The 16,204-nt window shown below is 41.5% G+C and overlaps 1 protein-coding gene across 8 annotated transcripts in view; it reads left to right on the forward strand.

Moving 5' to 3' along the window:
* The window catches only part of MARCHF1 (membrane associated ring-CH-type finger 1), a 146,667-nt gene that overhangs the window by 94,203 nt on the left and 36,260 nt on the right, over nt 1-16,204 (forward strand). For 7 of the 8 annotated variants that reach the window (XM_077299970.1, XM_077299971.1, XM_077299972.1 and 4 more), the window contains exons 4-5: nt 8,248-8,327; nt 8,586-9,335. In XM_077299970.1, the coding sequence (XP_077156085.1) occupies nt 8,248-8,327; nt 8,586-9,335 (830 nt within the window). The remainder of the gene's footprint in view (nt 1-8,247; nt 8,328-8,585; nt 9,336-16,204) is intronic. The other variant, XM_077299973.1, reaches the window with a different exon arrangement.

Below are 16,204 nucleotides of genomic sequence, written 5' to 3' on the forward strand. Positions count from 1 at the left end.
ATGTAAACAAGTTGTCACTCCTTTACACAGTTACATTGACCTATAATCTGTGTCTTTTTCTTCATATTTTCAAATCCAGTAGTATAAACCATTTTTGATGTCCTGCGTGACACATCGTGGACACTTAGGTTAGCAAAAGCTGTGCTTAATAATGTTAGTGGAGCACGTATTTCATGTTGATTGGATTTGACCTAATATTCCTCATCAGTGTATGTGCTGAAGCTGCAAGAAAGGCGTGGTGTTGGGGGTTCCGTATTATTTTGGCTTCTGGCATTCCACCAATATGACAAATTTATCTGGACAACGAGAACTGCAAATAGCATATCATTTCAGTGTGTGATGCTGACTGGAGCAGAGCTTGTTACTATGGCAGCCTGGAAGGAAAAGCTGTTCTGGTACTCATCATAGTCGAGGAAACCCATCCCCCAGCTTTCACTGAGGATACAAGAGAAAACAGTACAAGTTTGGAAGAAAATAGATTACATTTCAAATTTGGTAGCGAGGACTAAATGCAATGAAAAATATATTTGATTGAGAAAACATAAAAAATATAATCTAGTTTATCAGTTGTATAATGACTAGAGATATGACTTGGAGTATGAATGGTCTTGTCTTTAGATCACATATCTCCTTGGTTTGAAATGCACCGTGTTGTGCTAGGATTACAGTTCTGCAGAAAAATCTCTATGGCCTATTATGCACGGCCGCTGAAACGGTGGCATGGAGAACGTGGAGGAGGAAGAAGCGAAGCAAACCGCTTACGCATGGGATGGAACGCAATGGCGACAAAACGCAAAGAATCCGATTATGCACGCGGCTATTCCGGAGCCGCTTCTGGTTGCGCCCTAGTCCCAGGAAACTCCACTTTCTTCCGCATCTTGCTAATGCGGCTTTTTCGGCGGCATACATTGACTCTGCGCCTGGTTGCCGCCTGCGGCATGCAGAATTAGTGATTTTAGCCAGCGCCATTCCACCCCGAATGCGGACCTTCCACTCCATGCATAATGGGCCTATAAAGTCCTTTCCATCAGCTGGCGGAGTGCATGTAATCCCTTCACTCCACAGCTGGTGGCACATGGAGGTAGCAGCTGTTGTATTGATCTTCTTGGAACAAAGCTAAATGTTACAGTGGTCAACACTATTTTAGAAGAAAATTTACCCATTTAAAAGGTGCTATGAGGTCACAGAAGCAACAACAACTTATCTTGCTTCTTGCCTCTGTACTTTTTAAAGTGCTGAAACAGTGCCCACTTGGCTGTTTTGGCAGTTGAAAAGGCATGCAGGGAGGGGGGCAAGATCACCTGCTGATTCAATGAGGACCAAATCAGGAACAGCCCCTTGAAATAATGTTTAAATTGCTAAATTTTCCTGTAAAATGGTTTTGGCAACCATGGGTTGGGCCTGTGTCTGTCTTAACCTGTTGTTTATCCTACAGTAGAACATCTGGAACTGAGTGATTGGAGCACTCTGCCACAACCTTGTCCTGTTCCATGGCTGTGTTTATTGCTGATTCAATTATTACGAGCCTCTTGTGGTGCAGAGTGGTAAGGCAGCAGTCATGCAGTCTGAAAGCTCTGCCCATAAGCCTGGGAGTTCAGTCCCAGCAGTCGGCTCAAGGTTGACTCAGCCTTCCATCCTTCCGAGGTCGGTAAAATAAGTACCCAGCTTGTTGGGGGGTAAACGGTGATGACTGGGGAAGGCACTGGCAAACTACCCCGTATTGAGTCTGCCATGTAAAGGCGTCACCCCAAGAGTCAGACATGACTCGGTGCTTGCACAGGGGATACCTTTACCTTTATTATTACTATTTTTTTCTTTTTTATATATTCTTATTTATATTTATTATTCCCCTCCCCCCAACTCTGAAAAGTGGCTAGTATCCTTATCCATGGTTCCTCTATATATTTGTGAAACAGCCTGGGGGGTGAAATGTGTCTGGCTGTCCCAGTTGGAATAGGGCCAATCAGGGTGCAGCCTGATTGGCCCTGCCCCTGCAGCTCCTGCCCTCTCTCCCTGGACTCTAGCCTTTTTGCTCTCAGTCATGCCTCAGTGCCTGGAGCCAGCAGCAGGTAAGGACCCTGGGCAAAGGGTCATGGTGCAGGGCCTGCTAGCGAAGTCCTCTTGGCCTGCTAGGCTGGGCATGCTAACGAGGGCCTCTAAGGAGCTCTGTCCTGGGCCTGCTAACAAGCTGGCCAGGCCCCGTCTGCCCACTTGATCCGGCTGTGAGCTGCTCTGGAGTTCGAGCATCCCAAAGCCACCTTAAGCTGCATGGCCGGGGGCCAGGGGAGGGAACCCTTTCAAGGCCGGTTCTTAGGAACTGGCTTTGAAGCTAGTAATATAAATAAGAAATTAAATAAACTTTGAGGAGACATTCCTCCAAATGGAAATTCATACTGTATAGTGGCTATGAGGTGGAGCTCTGAAGCAGAAAGTCAATGATTCAAATTAGTTTCTGCGATGGGTCAAGCTCCTCTCTCACAGTGCCATTCCCCATCTATAAGTGTTATTCTAAGGATTACAAAACAATATTTACAAAACACTAAGTACTTTGAAGGATCAAGCTGCAGACTCCAATGTTTTTTACTTTTGAGTATGTGAGTACTCTATTGCGCATGCTCTTTCCCTGTGTTATATTTCCTCTCTTTTTCTGTGATAATATCCTGTAAACATTCTGTCAGTCACACATGCTATTTATGTGCCATATACTTTAATTAGTTTTTTTATACACACGCTACATTGTTCTGTGTTCTCAACATCTGTTCATACCTTTTGTTCTTGCTGTAATGTTGTAATGAGGCATCTGGAAAATTTCTTATTCCTTAAAAAAAAATCCAATGATTAAAAAAATGGAACAATGCTGCTGAGAAGACAGTGGCAGGGAAGTGGATTTTTAAAATTTTTTGCAGCCAGCTTCTGCTGGAAATGAAACGTTAATATTTATATTTATACCATTCTATATATCTTATAAAAGCATGATGCATTCATCTATATTCATCTTTCATGTCCCTGTGACATGTCTAGTGTTCTACCAAGATATATTTTCTGAGCTGTATTGTCATCGTAAGTACATACTTCTTGGCATCATGGTTAATCTTTTCCACATATAGGATTACAGCACTGGGGAAAGAAGAGCATATGTATAAAATATTAATCATGATGCCAAGAAGGTTGGGAAACAGTCTTTTAAACACACACCTGTTTTAAATGACCAAACTCCAGCCAGAGCCATGTAAAGTGAAAACATTTCTGACTATGTTTGGAAGTCATTGCCCTCTCCCACCCAATAGGGAAAGTCCTTGACTCACTGAGCTTAGTGCACTGCAAACATCAGACAGCTTTGTTAGGAGTGGAGGATGAGTTGCCACCCCTCTTCTACAATATTTGCTCTTTTGTGGGCATTTGTGTCCAAAGGGGATGGGAGGGCAGGAGCATCTCTTATCTTCCACTCCAGTGCATTCATGATCCCAGTGAATTAATCTGATACTGCTTCCTCAGCATTCTCCATAAACTGTTGTTGTAGTATACATCCTGCAAGGACATGTGAGAGGGCAGTAGTAGTTAATGTTCAACCAAAGATAGGGGGACTGTTGCCAGTATGAAATTATGTTAAAAAGAGATGTTCTCAGCCATACAGCATTGCAACAGCCATGGCTTACCCTCAGGTGGGACTCTATTGTGCTATTGATTACTCCAAGCAATGAGTAGCCCAACCTGTCAAGTGAAAGAGAAGCTGTCAGGGGGCAGGAGTTGATGAGCTATCCTTCCATAGTCTCCAAGCTTCCGGAGTGTAAAGCTTTATTAAGTTATGACTGACAACTTCAGAAATTCAGAATTAGTTGGAATTTGTTGCTGAGGATAGCCCTTGTTCTTGTAAAGATATAGGCTGCCTTATTTAAAAGTGAATTTAGTTGTCATGAAAAGTAATTCTGAATTACTGTCTTTAATTACACTACTGAAATAATTTGCTATGATGCAGCAAGCTTCTAGTGTAATTTTCTTTCATTTGAATAGCACTTTAAAAATGAAGTGTTTTTGAGCAAACATCTATTAGAAACCTATTTTATTTAAAGTTCATTATGCCACTTCCCAAATGCCAAAGAAGATCCTTGCATTGCCAATCAAGGAAGAGCCTACAGTGATAAAGTGTTGAATGGACACTTACGACAACAATCAGTTCTGCCTGTTGGTTTTACATATCGGTTCTGCATTTCCATCCATTTTTCTTTATCAAAGACTTCATTAGAATAATGTTCCAAGACTGACAACTTTTCAGTTTAGTGTTATTTGCACAATGGCCTTTTAAAAACAGCATTTTGCTTAACTAGATCTTTGTTACTACAGCTGTTATTTTAATTTATTAAAGATCCGTATCTTGAATGGAGATCAAATCTATGGGAGTCCATTATTTTGGGCTCTGTGGGAGTTTTACATTCTCATGTCAAGTTACTTTTTCCTCCTCCATATGTAATTTTAATTGATGATAGGGATTCCTTGCATTTTCTCCTTCTTGTTCCAGCAGCCTTATGTTTTTTCTTATGCTTTGAGTTTTAGTTTAATAAGCTCATGTGGCCTCATAGATTTCATTGACATTACTGTGACATCTTGAGTGTTAACTCCCTCCACTCCCCGAGGAAACTTGTGGCATGAAATAGTAATGTTTCCATGTGGTGCCCTTAATGAAATGGCATTGAATATCCTTATCCATTGTTGTTCCTATATATATTTATGAAACAGCCTAGAAGGTGGGACGTCCAGCTGTCCAAGTTGGAATAGGGCCAATCAGGGTGCAGCCAGCTTTGCCCTGATTGGCCCTGCCCCTTCAGCTCCCGCCCTCCGTCTCTGGACTCCAGCCTCTTTGCTCTCAGACACCTCAGTGCCTGGAGCCAGCAGCAGTTAAGGGGAGAGGCCCTAGGCAAAGGATCGTTGTGGAGGGCCTCCTAACGAGGGCCTCTTGGCCTGCTAGGCTGGGCCTGCTGACGAGGGCCTCCTGGCCTGCTGATTGCTCATTAACGACTGCTAAGGAGCTCTTTCCTGGCCCTGCTAACGAGCTGCCCAGCCCTCGGCTGCCCCACTTGATCTGGCTGCGAGCTGCTACCCAAGGCTGCCTTAAGCTGCCTGGCTGGGGTCCAGGGGAAGGGACCCTTTCAAGGCCCATTCTTAGGAATAGGCTTTGAAGCTAATAGTATAGAACTACTATAGAATTATAGAAATTTCGTTTGCATCGTTCCTAGACAAAGTATCCGCTTCCAGCACCTTCAGCTCAAAGGGTAAAAATGCATTTTTTGATAAATCATTGATACTTTTTTGGTTGCAGATTGCCACATGTGTGGTACGGAAATGAAAAGTCTTAAATATTTTCTGTGTATTGATATATGGATTTTGTATGATATGTACATTAGAGTTCAGGAGCACACCATAGAGTACTACAAAGCGAGAAACTCACAGGGAGAATCCCATTTCCCATCCACCTCCATTGTGTCCAGGCCCTTGAAGTCTAGCTACTGTGGTGGTGACTGGGAGTTGCTCAAAGTCCAGAGCAGCTCCCATTGTCTGCTGCCAATTCAGCCAGGACCTGAGCAACTTCCGGCATCTGCTGTTGCTGTGGTTGAGCCTGGAGTGGCTCACCGTATCTGCCAGTGCTGTAGCCAGGCCAAAGCAGCTCCTTTTGTCTGGTGCTGCCAAGCACAGAGCAGCTCCTGACATCTGCCACCACCAAGCCCAGAACATCTGCTTTCCACCATCACAGCTGAACTTTAAGTGGCTCCTGGCATCTGGCATTATACTCCGCCACAGCTACCAATTGCTACTATAGGAGCAAAGTAAAAGTTTTTTTTAAGAGGAATTTTATGGGAAACATTTCAAATTTTTCTGCAAAAGAAAGATCTGTTTAGCGTCCATGTGGCCCCTGTCCACAAATTTAGGCATCTGCAAATGGGGGCCACACATTGCTAATAGTATGTTGACCAGGTTTTCTTGACTAGGGTTTTGTGAAAGCCTGGGGTTTCTTGACTGCCCTAGAAGGGTTTCCCAAATGGATGGGAGTTAATTAATTTTTGATATATTTTTTAAATTTGTTAAACATTTATTAGATGATATAGCCATATATGGTCATGTTGACTCAACCCCCCCCCCCCCAGATGGCCATTGATGTGGCTGGAGGGAGTGGGAAGGGGAAGGGCCCTCAGTGGACGTATATACATCTATGCTTCCCTACCCTATTCTGCACAATTGCACCACATATGGGTTTTCTCAAAGCCTGAAGAATGTTTCAGTGGTTTCTTAATGTTAAAAAATTTGATAAAGGCTGATATAGACAGACGGTGGATTTGCAAATCATAATGACTTTTTGTTTTGGAACTCTTAGTGGAGAAACTGTAAAAGCATCTAAAGAACTGCAGAATTTACAATGCTGAAATGTTTTCTCTTTGAGAATATCTTGGCTTTTCTTTTCTGAATATTTGCCCAGTGTACATTTTGGCTGTTTGGAATGAGAAGCAAATAATCTCTCTCTTAATAATGCAGCAGTAAGTAGCCCAAAAAGCTCCTGAAGGGAACATGGGTATTATATCTTTATGCAGCTTTGTTTTCCAGGATAAAAATAAAGTTAACTCTTGTGTGTTTGGATTTGCAAAGACCTGTGGTCATATGCAATAAAATTTTACTTACTTACTGATAAAAAATAAATTAACAAAATATAGACATATGAATGTATCTCTGGTGCCCAACTCCCAAATGACTTATCATAACTAATTGCAGATGCTGAGAAAAGAATGAATGACTGCGCTCTGTGCCACACACAAGGACACATTTGGTCTACAACGGGGGTAGTCAACGTGTTGTCCTCCAGATGTTCATGGACTACAATTCCCATGAGCCCCTGCCAGCAGTGCTTGACTGCAGGGGCTCGTGGACATTGTAGTCCATGAACATCTGGAGGACCACAGGTTGACTACCCCTGGTCTACAATACAGAACGTCTTTGATATACAACAGTGATTAAAAGTAGTAATTTGCTTGACAATATTTCTATGAGAAAGCAAAAATGGTGACATTTAGATGTTTAGCTGAATATAGTCAACTAACAGTTGAACAGTCTCTTTTATTATTTCCCATAATCTCCCAAACAGTTGCATTTATAGTTGAACTCTACTACTCTTTTCTAATCAACAGATACTAAATTTTTTCACATATAGAAAGTTTGAAACACTATGGCTGCTAGCAAGAGATGTCCATACAGCAGCATATACTAAGCTATCACAAAAACTGCTGGTTTTAATTGGTTTATGATTTTATTGCATATGTTTTAGCTGTCTTGGTGACCCTTGTGAGGAATGTAAATTTTGTAAATAATAAACAACCAATATATATGAAAAATCATAATACGAATGAATCATAAGATATGTATCAAGAAAGACTGAAGTCAGTTTCACAGATTTGGGAGTAATGTATTTGACATGTAAAAATAAACACCCAGGCTGTTTAACAGGTCAGATAATTAGCTTGCCTGTGGTACAAGGCAACAGTGTCAACAAGTTTCCAGCCAGAGCAGAATGGTCTTCTTGTTTTCCAATCAAAATATGAATTGCACTCCATGAGTTAGTCTGCAAATTGCTGTGACAGTCCTGTGATGGGACTTGCTTACCCAGTGAAAGTGTTTTGCTTCAGGTGTTTGAGGCCGTAATAGACATTGTCGAGCTTCACTGTGAACTTTGGACCTTCTCGGGCTCATCAATTTCACATTCATTCCGTTTCGGGAAGTGAACTTGATTGCTTCAGTGATGAATTTTAAAAACAGGCTTTTAATATTCACTGTGCTTCTGTCTTCCCACAATGCAAAGGTCTGACGACTCTGCCTCAGACCTTACACACCCAGCACAATGTCAGTGCAGTTCACTTTGTTCTGACAAAAAGCCTTGTCATTGTCAATTTTTGCCTAAAACAGAAACCGCTGTTTCCTTCACATGGTTAACAAGCAGGCCCAGTTACAAAATAAAACCCTCGCTTGTGAAAGTTTGTTCCTTAAAAAAAAAACGCCAGTATATGACATGACAGCTATCGTTACTGGAACACTTACTTCCTCAAAAAGGTTTTGTTTTTTGCAGAAGCTTCCTGTACTTTGTGAGCCTCTGTGAAAGCACCATGAGTAGCTGCACAAATTATCTTCATTTTAATCATGTGGAAAAGCAGTAAGATATCTACCCTTTATTTTGTGGATAAAGACTGCAAACTATCTAACTTCTTTCAACAGGCAAGCAGCCCTACCACAGGGACAGCTCCCAGGAGTCAGTCACGGTTATCGGTCTGCCCTTCTACTCAGGACATCTGTAGGTATGTGCTAAATAAGCCTTCCTAATCTGGTTGATACAGTCTTTCTTAATTTAATGATCTGGAGCTTTTCCTTTCTTCTAGCCCCTTTCATGGTTTTATACTTGGATCTAGTTTTCCCTTTTCATTGTGTCATTCCTTTTTCCTTTTCCCCTCTCTTTAAATCATATTTTTTTTCATTTCAGTATATTTTATTTTATTGCTTTCTCTTTCTCTCTTATCATTTCCCCATCCATCTCTTGTGCTTGCTGACTTGTTTAGATCTTCAACCTTGCATGATATTTCAGAAGATAAGTTTGAAATCTCAACCTCAGTCACAGTGCTGACTTCTGCTCATAAGGAGCCTGGTAAGAAACTGTTGAAACGAAGGGTTAGGCGGCGAAAGGAGGCTGAAGAGACCAGTGAACACACAGAAAAGCAAAGGGAAAAGAAGGAGAGCTTTGTGCATACCAAAATCACAACTACTAGGTGGAACCATCTCCATAATGCATCTTCCGATTCCTCAACTTCAGATGAGAATGTCTGGGCCCTGGTTAGAAAGAGGGAGAGAGCCAAAATGCCCAAAAGAATGAGAAAAAGGACTAGCTCAAACATTCAACCAACTGGGTCTTCTAGTAAGAATACAATTGAAGATGTTGCTATGCGGAAGAATGGAGAAGAGAAGCAAGAAGCAGCTGAGCCTAAAGACCATATTTTAAATTGCCAGCGGGGCAAGCTTTCAAAATGGAAAGAAACCTGCCACTCTCTTTCTCCAGTATCCTCCATGGAGGCGAGGAAGTCCTTGGGTCAGTGTGACAAAAGCAAGAGCAAGGACAACCAAAAGGATCCTGACACTTCCGTTAACATTAAGCAAGACAGACCGAGCAAAGAGGAAAGTGTTTCTGAGAGAATCTCAGGCAGTGCTACTTTGTCAGTTCCAGGAAATGGAGTATCTGCTGGGACGGGACCTGCTGTGACCAGTGCAGTGCAGAAATATCCTGTGTTCTATGATGACTTGTCTGATGAGTGCAGGTTTGTTTACTAATACAACAGGATTTGCTAACTGCCATGAATTGCATAGGGGGACATTTTTCCCTCCCTGATTCATGTTGCTACTTGGAATTCAAATGTGTATAATCATGTGGTGCAACTTTAAAAAAACAGCAATTAGTTTTGCTGTGGTACAAATTTTGATACTTGTTCTGATTTCATAATTAAAGATGTGACATTGGATCATTTTAAAATAGTGGTAGACCAACAATAAGACATGCATTCCTTCCTTAAGAACAGTAATCCTTTTTGCAAAATAGGATGTACTCTGCAGTAAAAGAACAACATCACATTTAAAGATTACCAATGTCACATTTGAAGGTTCTAGTGAGTGTGAATTATAAATATGGTATCTGTAAACCGCTCAAGTAGCAGTATAAATAAACAGTAAGGCTAAAGGGGGTGGGCTGAGTCCAGGATAGAAACAAGGGCCAACAATTGGCCCCTTGACCCCGGATTGGCACCAAGACAGACCAGAGTTCCATCCAGTCAGAAGGCGCAAGTGCCTCCCGACCCACCCAACCAGCCCAGCCAGGGGCAATCTGGAGACATCACTGCCAGGCTGCTCCTGATCACCACAGGGATAGGAGGTCAGTAGGGCTGCCAAGGGAGATGAGAACAGAGGCTTGTACAGGCTGCGCCCAGCCCTTTTCACCCCAAGGCTGTCCTAACTGCCATGTCCAACTGTAAATTGCCTCAGAACCCTGACAGAGCTGGCAGGAGGCTGGTGAATGTTCTCCTTCCCCCTCCCTTCAGGCCTGCTGGGAAGGAGCCTCTGACAGCCCCTGACTGAGGGGAGGGAGCTGTTTCTGAGAGCAATGCAGGGGAGCCTCAGGGCATGGGGTTGAGCATTCCTTTTGAGGGGGGGAATTTCTCATTCTGCCAAACAGCTGACAGGGAGGCCACAGAAAAGCCCCTTCTCACTTAAAATACTGCTCTGGCTGGGGGTTATACAGAGCCAAGCCATGTGTATTTCTTCTTTGCAACTCTCTGCAGATTTGAGGCCACTGCACAGCATTATTCTGCAGACAAAACTGGATCCTGTTGCGGAGGTTATTTTGTCTCCTGTTTCATCTGCGCAACAACCCTGTACAGTAGGCCTCAAGTCTTTCAATTCAACAACAATATGTGGGAGGCCTTAAATTTTTCTTCTTACCACAACCCTGTCCAAAGTAGCCCTTTCTGCCTGGGCAGCTGATCTTTATATTATGAAGATGACCTGTAATTCCAGGAGCTCTCCAGGCCCCACCTGGGGTTTGGCTACCCCTGGGTTGGAAATATTCCTGGAGCTTTGGAGGTGGGACTTCAAAATCGTACAATGCCTCAGAGTCCAGCCTTCGAGGAGGCCGCAGGTGCGCTTCTGGGCCCGGGGGGGGGGGAGCCTTCCCCTTGGCCCCAAAAACACACCTAGTCCCCATTGATTTTACAAGTACAATGGGCTTGGTCCCTAGTGATATAATGATATGATACACATCTTCCCAGGCTTAAGACATCAGTTCTCTAATTAACATAGCCTACAAGTAGTTATTCTAACATATGAAGAAATAACTTCTATTGAAGCCTGTGGGTTGTGTTACTTAAAAACTCTCAGGGTGTTTTCTCTCTGTCACCATGTGCCACAGTAACTTTTTAATTTGTATTCCAATAACTTCTTCAAAATCATAGATAGGAAGTGCTTATTTGGTAGAAATGCATGGAAACTTCTATGAGGAGGAGTACATTAACTTTTGTTCATTTTTAGTTCTACTATTGAATAGTTTGTTGCCTAAAATGAGTTGGATCCAGACTAAATTGGCAATATCCATGAATTCCCTCTCCCTCCTGAAGACTTTCCTCATGTCATTGCTCATGGAGGTTTATCTTCCAGGATCAGTGGGTTGTAGTGGAAGGAGGTTCCAGTGAATAGAGGAAGAAACGTTCTATTCTGACACTGGAAATTTAGTCTGGATTAAAGTTATGAGTTAATGGTGTCTATCCACTTAGGCGATGTATCACAAAAATCTTGTCTGTTGTTTTGCAGTAATTAATTTTTATAATTTCATAAAAGGTAGTAAGGATGAAGCAGAGAACAAATAATAAAAAACAGTGAAAAAAGATTAAGGGCTTTGCCATTCCACTAACCACCACTATCTAGATGGGGATTTTATGCTGTTAACGGTGGTAATCCAATGGAGATGGGGGAAGCCGAAAGTAGGGAGATATATGGAGAGGAGCGGAAGGAGGTTCACAATATTTCTGAGTTGCCCTGGCCTCAACTATAGGCCTGGTAGAAGAGTCGAAACATTTTTAGTTGAAACATTTGCTAGCTTTGTGTTGCTGCAAACTGGATAAAAATCCACGTGAACAGTCGAAGAAAAATCAAAGTAAGGCAATGCCCATATGCTGTGAAAGTATATAAAGAGATATGGAGTAATTAAAACTTTGTTATTTACAGCAATCTCTGACACAGTGTCATTACTTCAAAGAGAGAAATTTCATCTTTACATTAAGTACAAAAATTGGTTAGAAAGACAGAAGTTTCATTTTGACAAAATGGGAAAGGGATGCTTAGAGCTCCTTTATCTACAGAACATTCATAAAGAGAATACCATATTTTTTCATCTTCGTTGTCCTGGCATCTTGGTGCAACTGGAAAACCTGTTTAGCACCCAGGAACATCTAAAGTATTAAAGTGCCATCTGTAGCGCATCCTGTTTTTCCACTGCAGGACTCCAACAGCAGAATTTGAGGTTTGCCACCACTATTATCCTTCCTCACTTCCTTTTCTTCTTCTGTACTGAACATCCAGTCTGATGATACATTTAGAGAGCTTAAAAGCTTGCATACTGATTAGTGACACATTCTTGTTTTTCTGAAATTTTGGTTGGTACTAATACAATTATACAATTTGTTTTTAGAATTTGCTGGCAGACCAACACAGCTACTTACAACCTTTGTTTATATGAAGAAAAATCATTTAGTTTAAGACAGCACATTTCCATATCACTATAGTTACCAGACTGGATTTGGCTTTTCCCTCTCCCAAAATTATAAGCCTTTTCTATCTCCAGGCTGAGCTATACCAGGAGTCCAGCTGTGTGATGAGATTCTACTATGAGGAGCATGACTTTATTAAGAAGTTGCCTTATTTGAAACCTGAGGTTTTTAATTCTTATAGCAGATGTTAGTCTGCACATTTTTTCAGGAGATATGTGATTTGAAATGTTGAAAGCATCATATAATCAATCCACCTGACAGGAATCACAAAGCTTGTTAGACTGTTGGGGGGAGGGTAGTTGGAGGGGGGGGGGAAACCTGTCAGTTGAGAGGGGGGTCTAAGAAAAGCAGCAGGACTGTTCTCCTGATTGTTATATAACTGTAATTTTTGAACAGCTGATATTTACTATGTAGTTGCTAATTTTTCTGTGTGATTACAGACATATTGTAGACCCAGTGTGACTTTGAGCAAGTCAGAAATGATTCAAGTGTATATGTATTTTGCCTGCTAACCTTGAAACAGGTATTTCTGTGGGGTGGGTAGAATTGTGTAACTTAGGGAACAATCCTCAGCAAGTCTATGCAGAAGTCAGTTCCATTTTATTTTGTGGGACTTATTCCCAGGAAATAAAGACTGCAGTTTTAGATTACTTCCAAAGTGTTTTCTGTGATTCTTCAGCTATGCTGAAAATTGGTCTCTCCCCCCCCACTCCCCTTGGTGTAGAAGTGGAGCTACCCAGGACAATGGTATATTATTGCACTCATTCCTATATGTATCATCCCGGGAGGTAGTAAGTATCTCATGTGGAAGTGCTGCAAGATCTGCTGCATGCTAATTTTTATCACCTTTAAATTATCTTACCTGTAAAACTGTCAGGAAACAAATAAGAGAGGAAAAGATTTATGACCCAATAATACTGATTCAGCTAAAAACAGGCATACCTATTTCACCATAGTGAAATCTTCAGCCCTGCATTGAGTCAAAAGCCAATTTGTAGTCTGCTTTCTGATAGTCATCATTTCTTTGAAAACAAGAAAAATTACAATTTCATTGAGGAAAGAGATGGCGGTATATACAACTGTGATGGACTGCACTTTTAAAAGTTTAGCAGTACTGTACAAACAGGTAAGGGTCTAAGGGTTAATTCTTCACAGATCTGGTTGTTAGCATCAGCTGAGCAGAGAAAGACTTCTAAACTGAATGCTGAGGAAAGAAGCAGTGTGATTTCAACCCTAAGTGAGAAGAGTTGAGTACTGACAGTTTGGGAATTCAGCCCTGATTGAGCAGTGAAGACCAACAGGAAAAATGGGGGGAAAGTTGGCAAGGAAGTTTGGGAAGTAAGCGAAGACTCCTATTCTGGCCAAGGAAAAGGGATAGATCTAGAGAGGGAAGAAAATACCCTACCCAGTCAAACAGGGAGTTAGCAATGAAGATTGCAGAGATCCCTGGTTTGGTGTGGTTAGAAACTGCCTGTAAGAGACCTTAAGAGTCATTTGAAAATTCAAGACAAGTACTGGTGTTTCAAAATAAAGGTTTGAGTAGTGGAAAGAGTGTACCAGCGTTCTGTAAGCCAAAGGAATCAGAGAATGCTAAAGAAAGTGTGCTGGAACAAAAGCCTGTCAAAGATTTTAACCAAGAATAGCTTAAGAAACTCTGCTAAGCCTTCATGCTCTGTATATATATTCTGCTAAGCCTGAAATATAAGAGAGCCAGCTTGTTGTAGTGGTTCAGAGCAGTGGCTTCTAATCTGGAAAGCCAAATTTGATTCCCCACACCTCCACATGCAGCCAGCTGGGTGACCTTGGGCTAGTCACAGTCCTGTTAGAGCTATTCTCGCAGAACAGTTCTGTCAGAACTCTCTCAGCCTCACCTACCTCACAGGGGAGAGGAAAGGAAGGTGATTGTAAGCCACTTTGAGAAGCAGGGTATAAAAAAAACCATCTCTTCTTCTTAAAGTTTATGCATATATTGATTTTACCTCAGAGTTATCTATATTGAGTCAGAGTTATCTATATTGAGTAACCTCAGGAATTTTACACCTAATTTTACTTGACCTTTCCCCCCTATATTGAATAAAATATTTTGTCAATCTGGCATATAAAAACTTCTTACCAATTAAGTTTTATAAGGTAAAGGGGACTCAGATTCCTTCTCTCAGGTTCCCGAGCTGAGTAAAGAGCCAAAACATTACACTGTGACAGGGTGGAACAGCCAGAATTTTTCAGGAAAGGAGAAAACATAATTTGAGCACCTCAGTCACAGAAGGGAAATAAAAACTGGGGGTAAGTCTTGCCTCTGAGGAAGGAAAGTGGATACAGGCTGTCATAACATAATCTCATTTGAACACTATATGATTTAACTTGCATGCCAATTCAGAAGGAGTGCATATTTTAATGACAAAACAAAACAAAGAAAGGTCAAGAGATCAATGAGAAGAATAGAAGCAGGGGTTTCAGAATGGTGCCAGTGTTTCTCTTTGTTCCTCATCGGCTGGGTTTTAGTGGATTATTAGCCAGTTAAGCAATCGACTTAGATATGAAAATGCTGGCTGCAACACTGTCTATTTGAATACCGCATTGCTTAACCATTGCGCCTCATCAGCAGTTGCATATTACACTGGTAAGTGGTGATTGGGGAATAGCTCTGTGTATCATTTACCACATTGCTACTGCTAAAATAAAGGCTGAAATGGAAAAGCTAGGTTCAGGCCACTGCAGGTGGCTTGCTTGGACATCCTTGAGTTCCAAAATGCCCTAGAATGGTTCTCAAACTCTAGATTGGGACCCCAAACTGGCTTGAGACTCTTTTCTAAGTGGGTTTGGAGGATAATAAAACCCTATTGCTATTATTATAATGAAATAAAACCCATTGCTCAGTAATGCTGTATAGTTTTAAATACTAAATAATAATGAATTATAAACTTGTTCAGGATTAACTGAAGCAAAAATTCTTGTGTTTTATGGTGGGGAGGGGACAATAGGGAGGGAACTATGCTTTGCGAGTAGATCCCAGAAGTATGTTTCAAAATGAACCCCAAGTCAGAAACTTTGAGAACCACTGCCCCAGAGGCTGAACTAGAATCTACATCACTTTTCTTAGATAATTTACACTAGATACATGGTCAGATGTTGGCAAGTCAAGACAAACACTAGTTTTAGCTTACAGAAGCTATTTGAGTGTTAGAGGCTGCTTCTCCATGGGATGTATGATGCTAATGTTAAAAGGCTAGGGCAGATTCAGGATTCTTTGTTGATGTCTTTGCTACCTCAATTAAAACTTCTGAGTTTGCCAGTTTGGGCTGGTATTCTTCATACTTATTGTTCTAGAGTTCCATCAGAGGACAATGATCTTTTGGGGTTACTGTCATCTACGAATATATTATACTAGTATAGAAAAAGAAAAATGAAAATGTGCTCTTTTTTTGTTTGTTTTTTCGGAGCAGGGGGGGGGGGAGTTTGAGGACCAAGGTATGGTGTTTTCTGGTCTGGGTTTTAGTTTTTTAGTAAGATGTTTGAGGTTACTGGGAAAAGTCAAAGTAATGATCAGAGTTTTTGCCTAAGACTGTGTCTTATGGTTCACCAGACAACTTTGAGCCAGTTGCTGTCTCAGCCTAATATACCACCTTAGATCTACTGCAGAATGAAACAGATGAGTGGAATGCTACATCTGTTTCCCTGAGCTGCTTGAAGAAAAGGGTGGGATAAGAATGTGTGAGAGAAAGGGCAAGAGCTGATACTTTTGAGTTTAATCAGAAGAAGAAGAGTTGGTTTTTATATGCCACTTTTCTCTACCAGGAGTCTCAAAGCAGCTTACAATTGCCTTCCCTTTCCTCTCCCCACTGCAGACACCCTGTGAGTTAGGTGGGGATGAGAGA

This window comes from Paroedura picta, chromosome 10, assembly GCF_049243985.1.
Source record: "Paroedura picta isolate Pp20150507F chromosome 10, Ppicta_v3.0, whole genome shotgun sequence".
NCBI lineage: Eukaryota > Metazoa > Chordata > Lepidosauria > Squamata > Gekkonidae > Paroedura > Paroedura picta.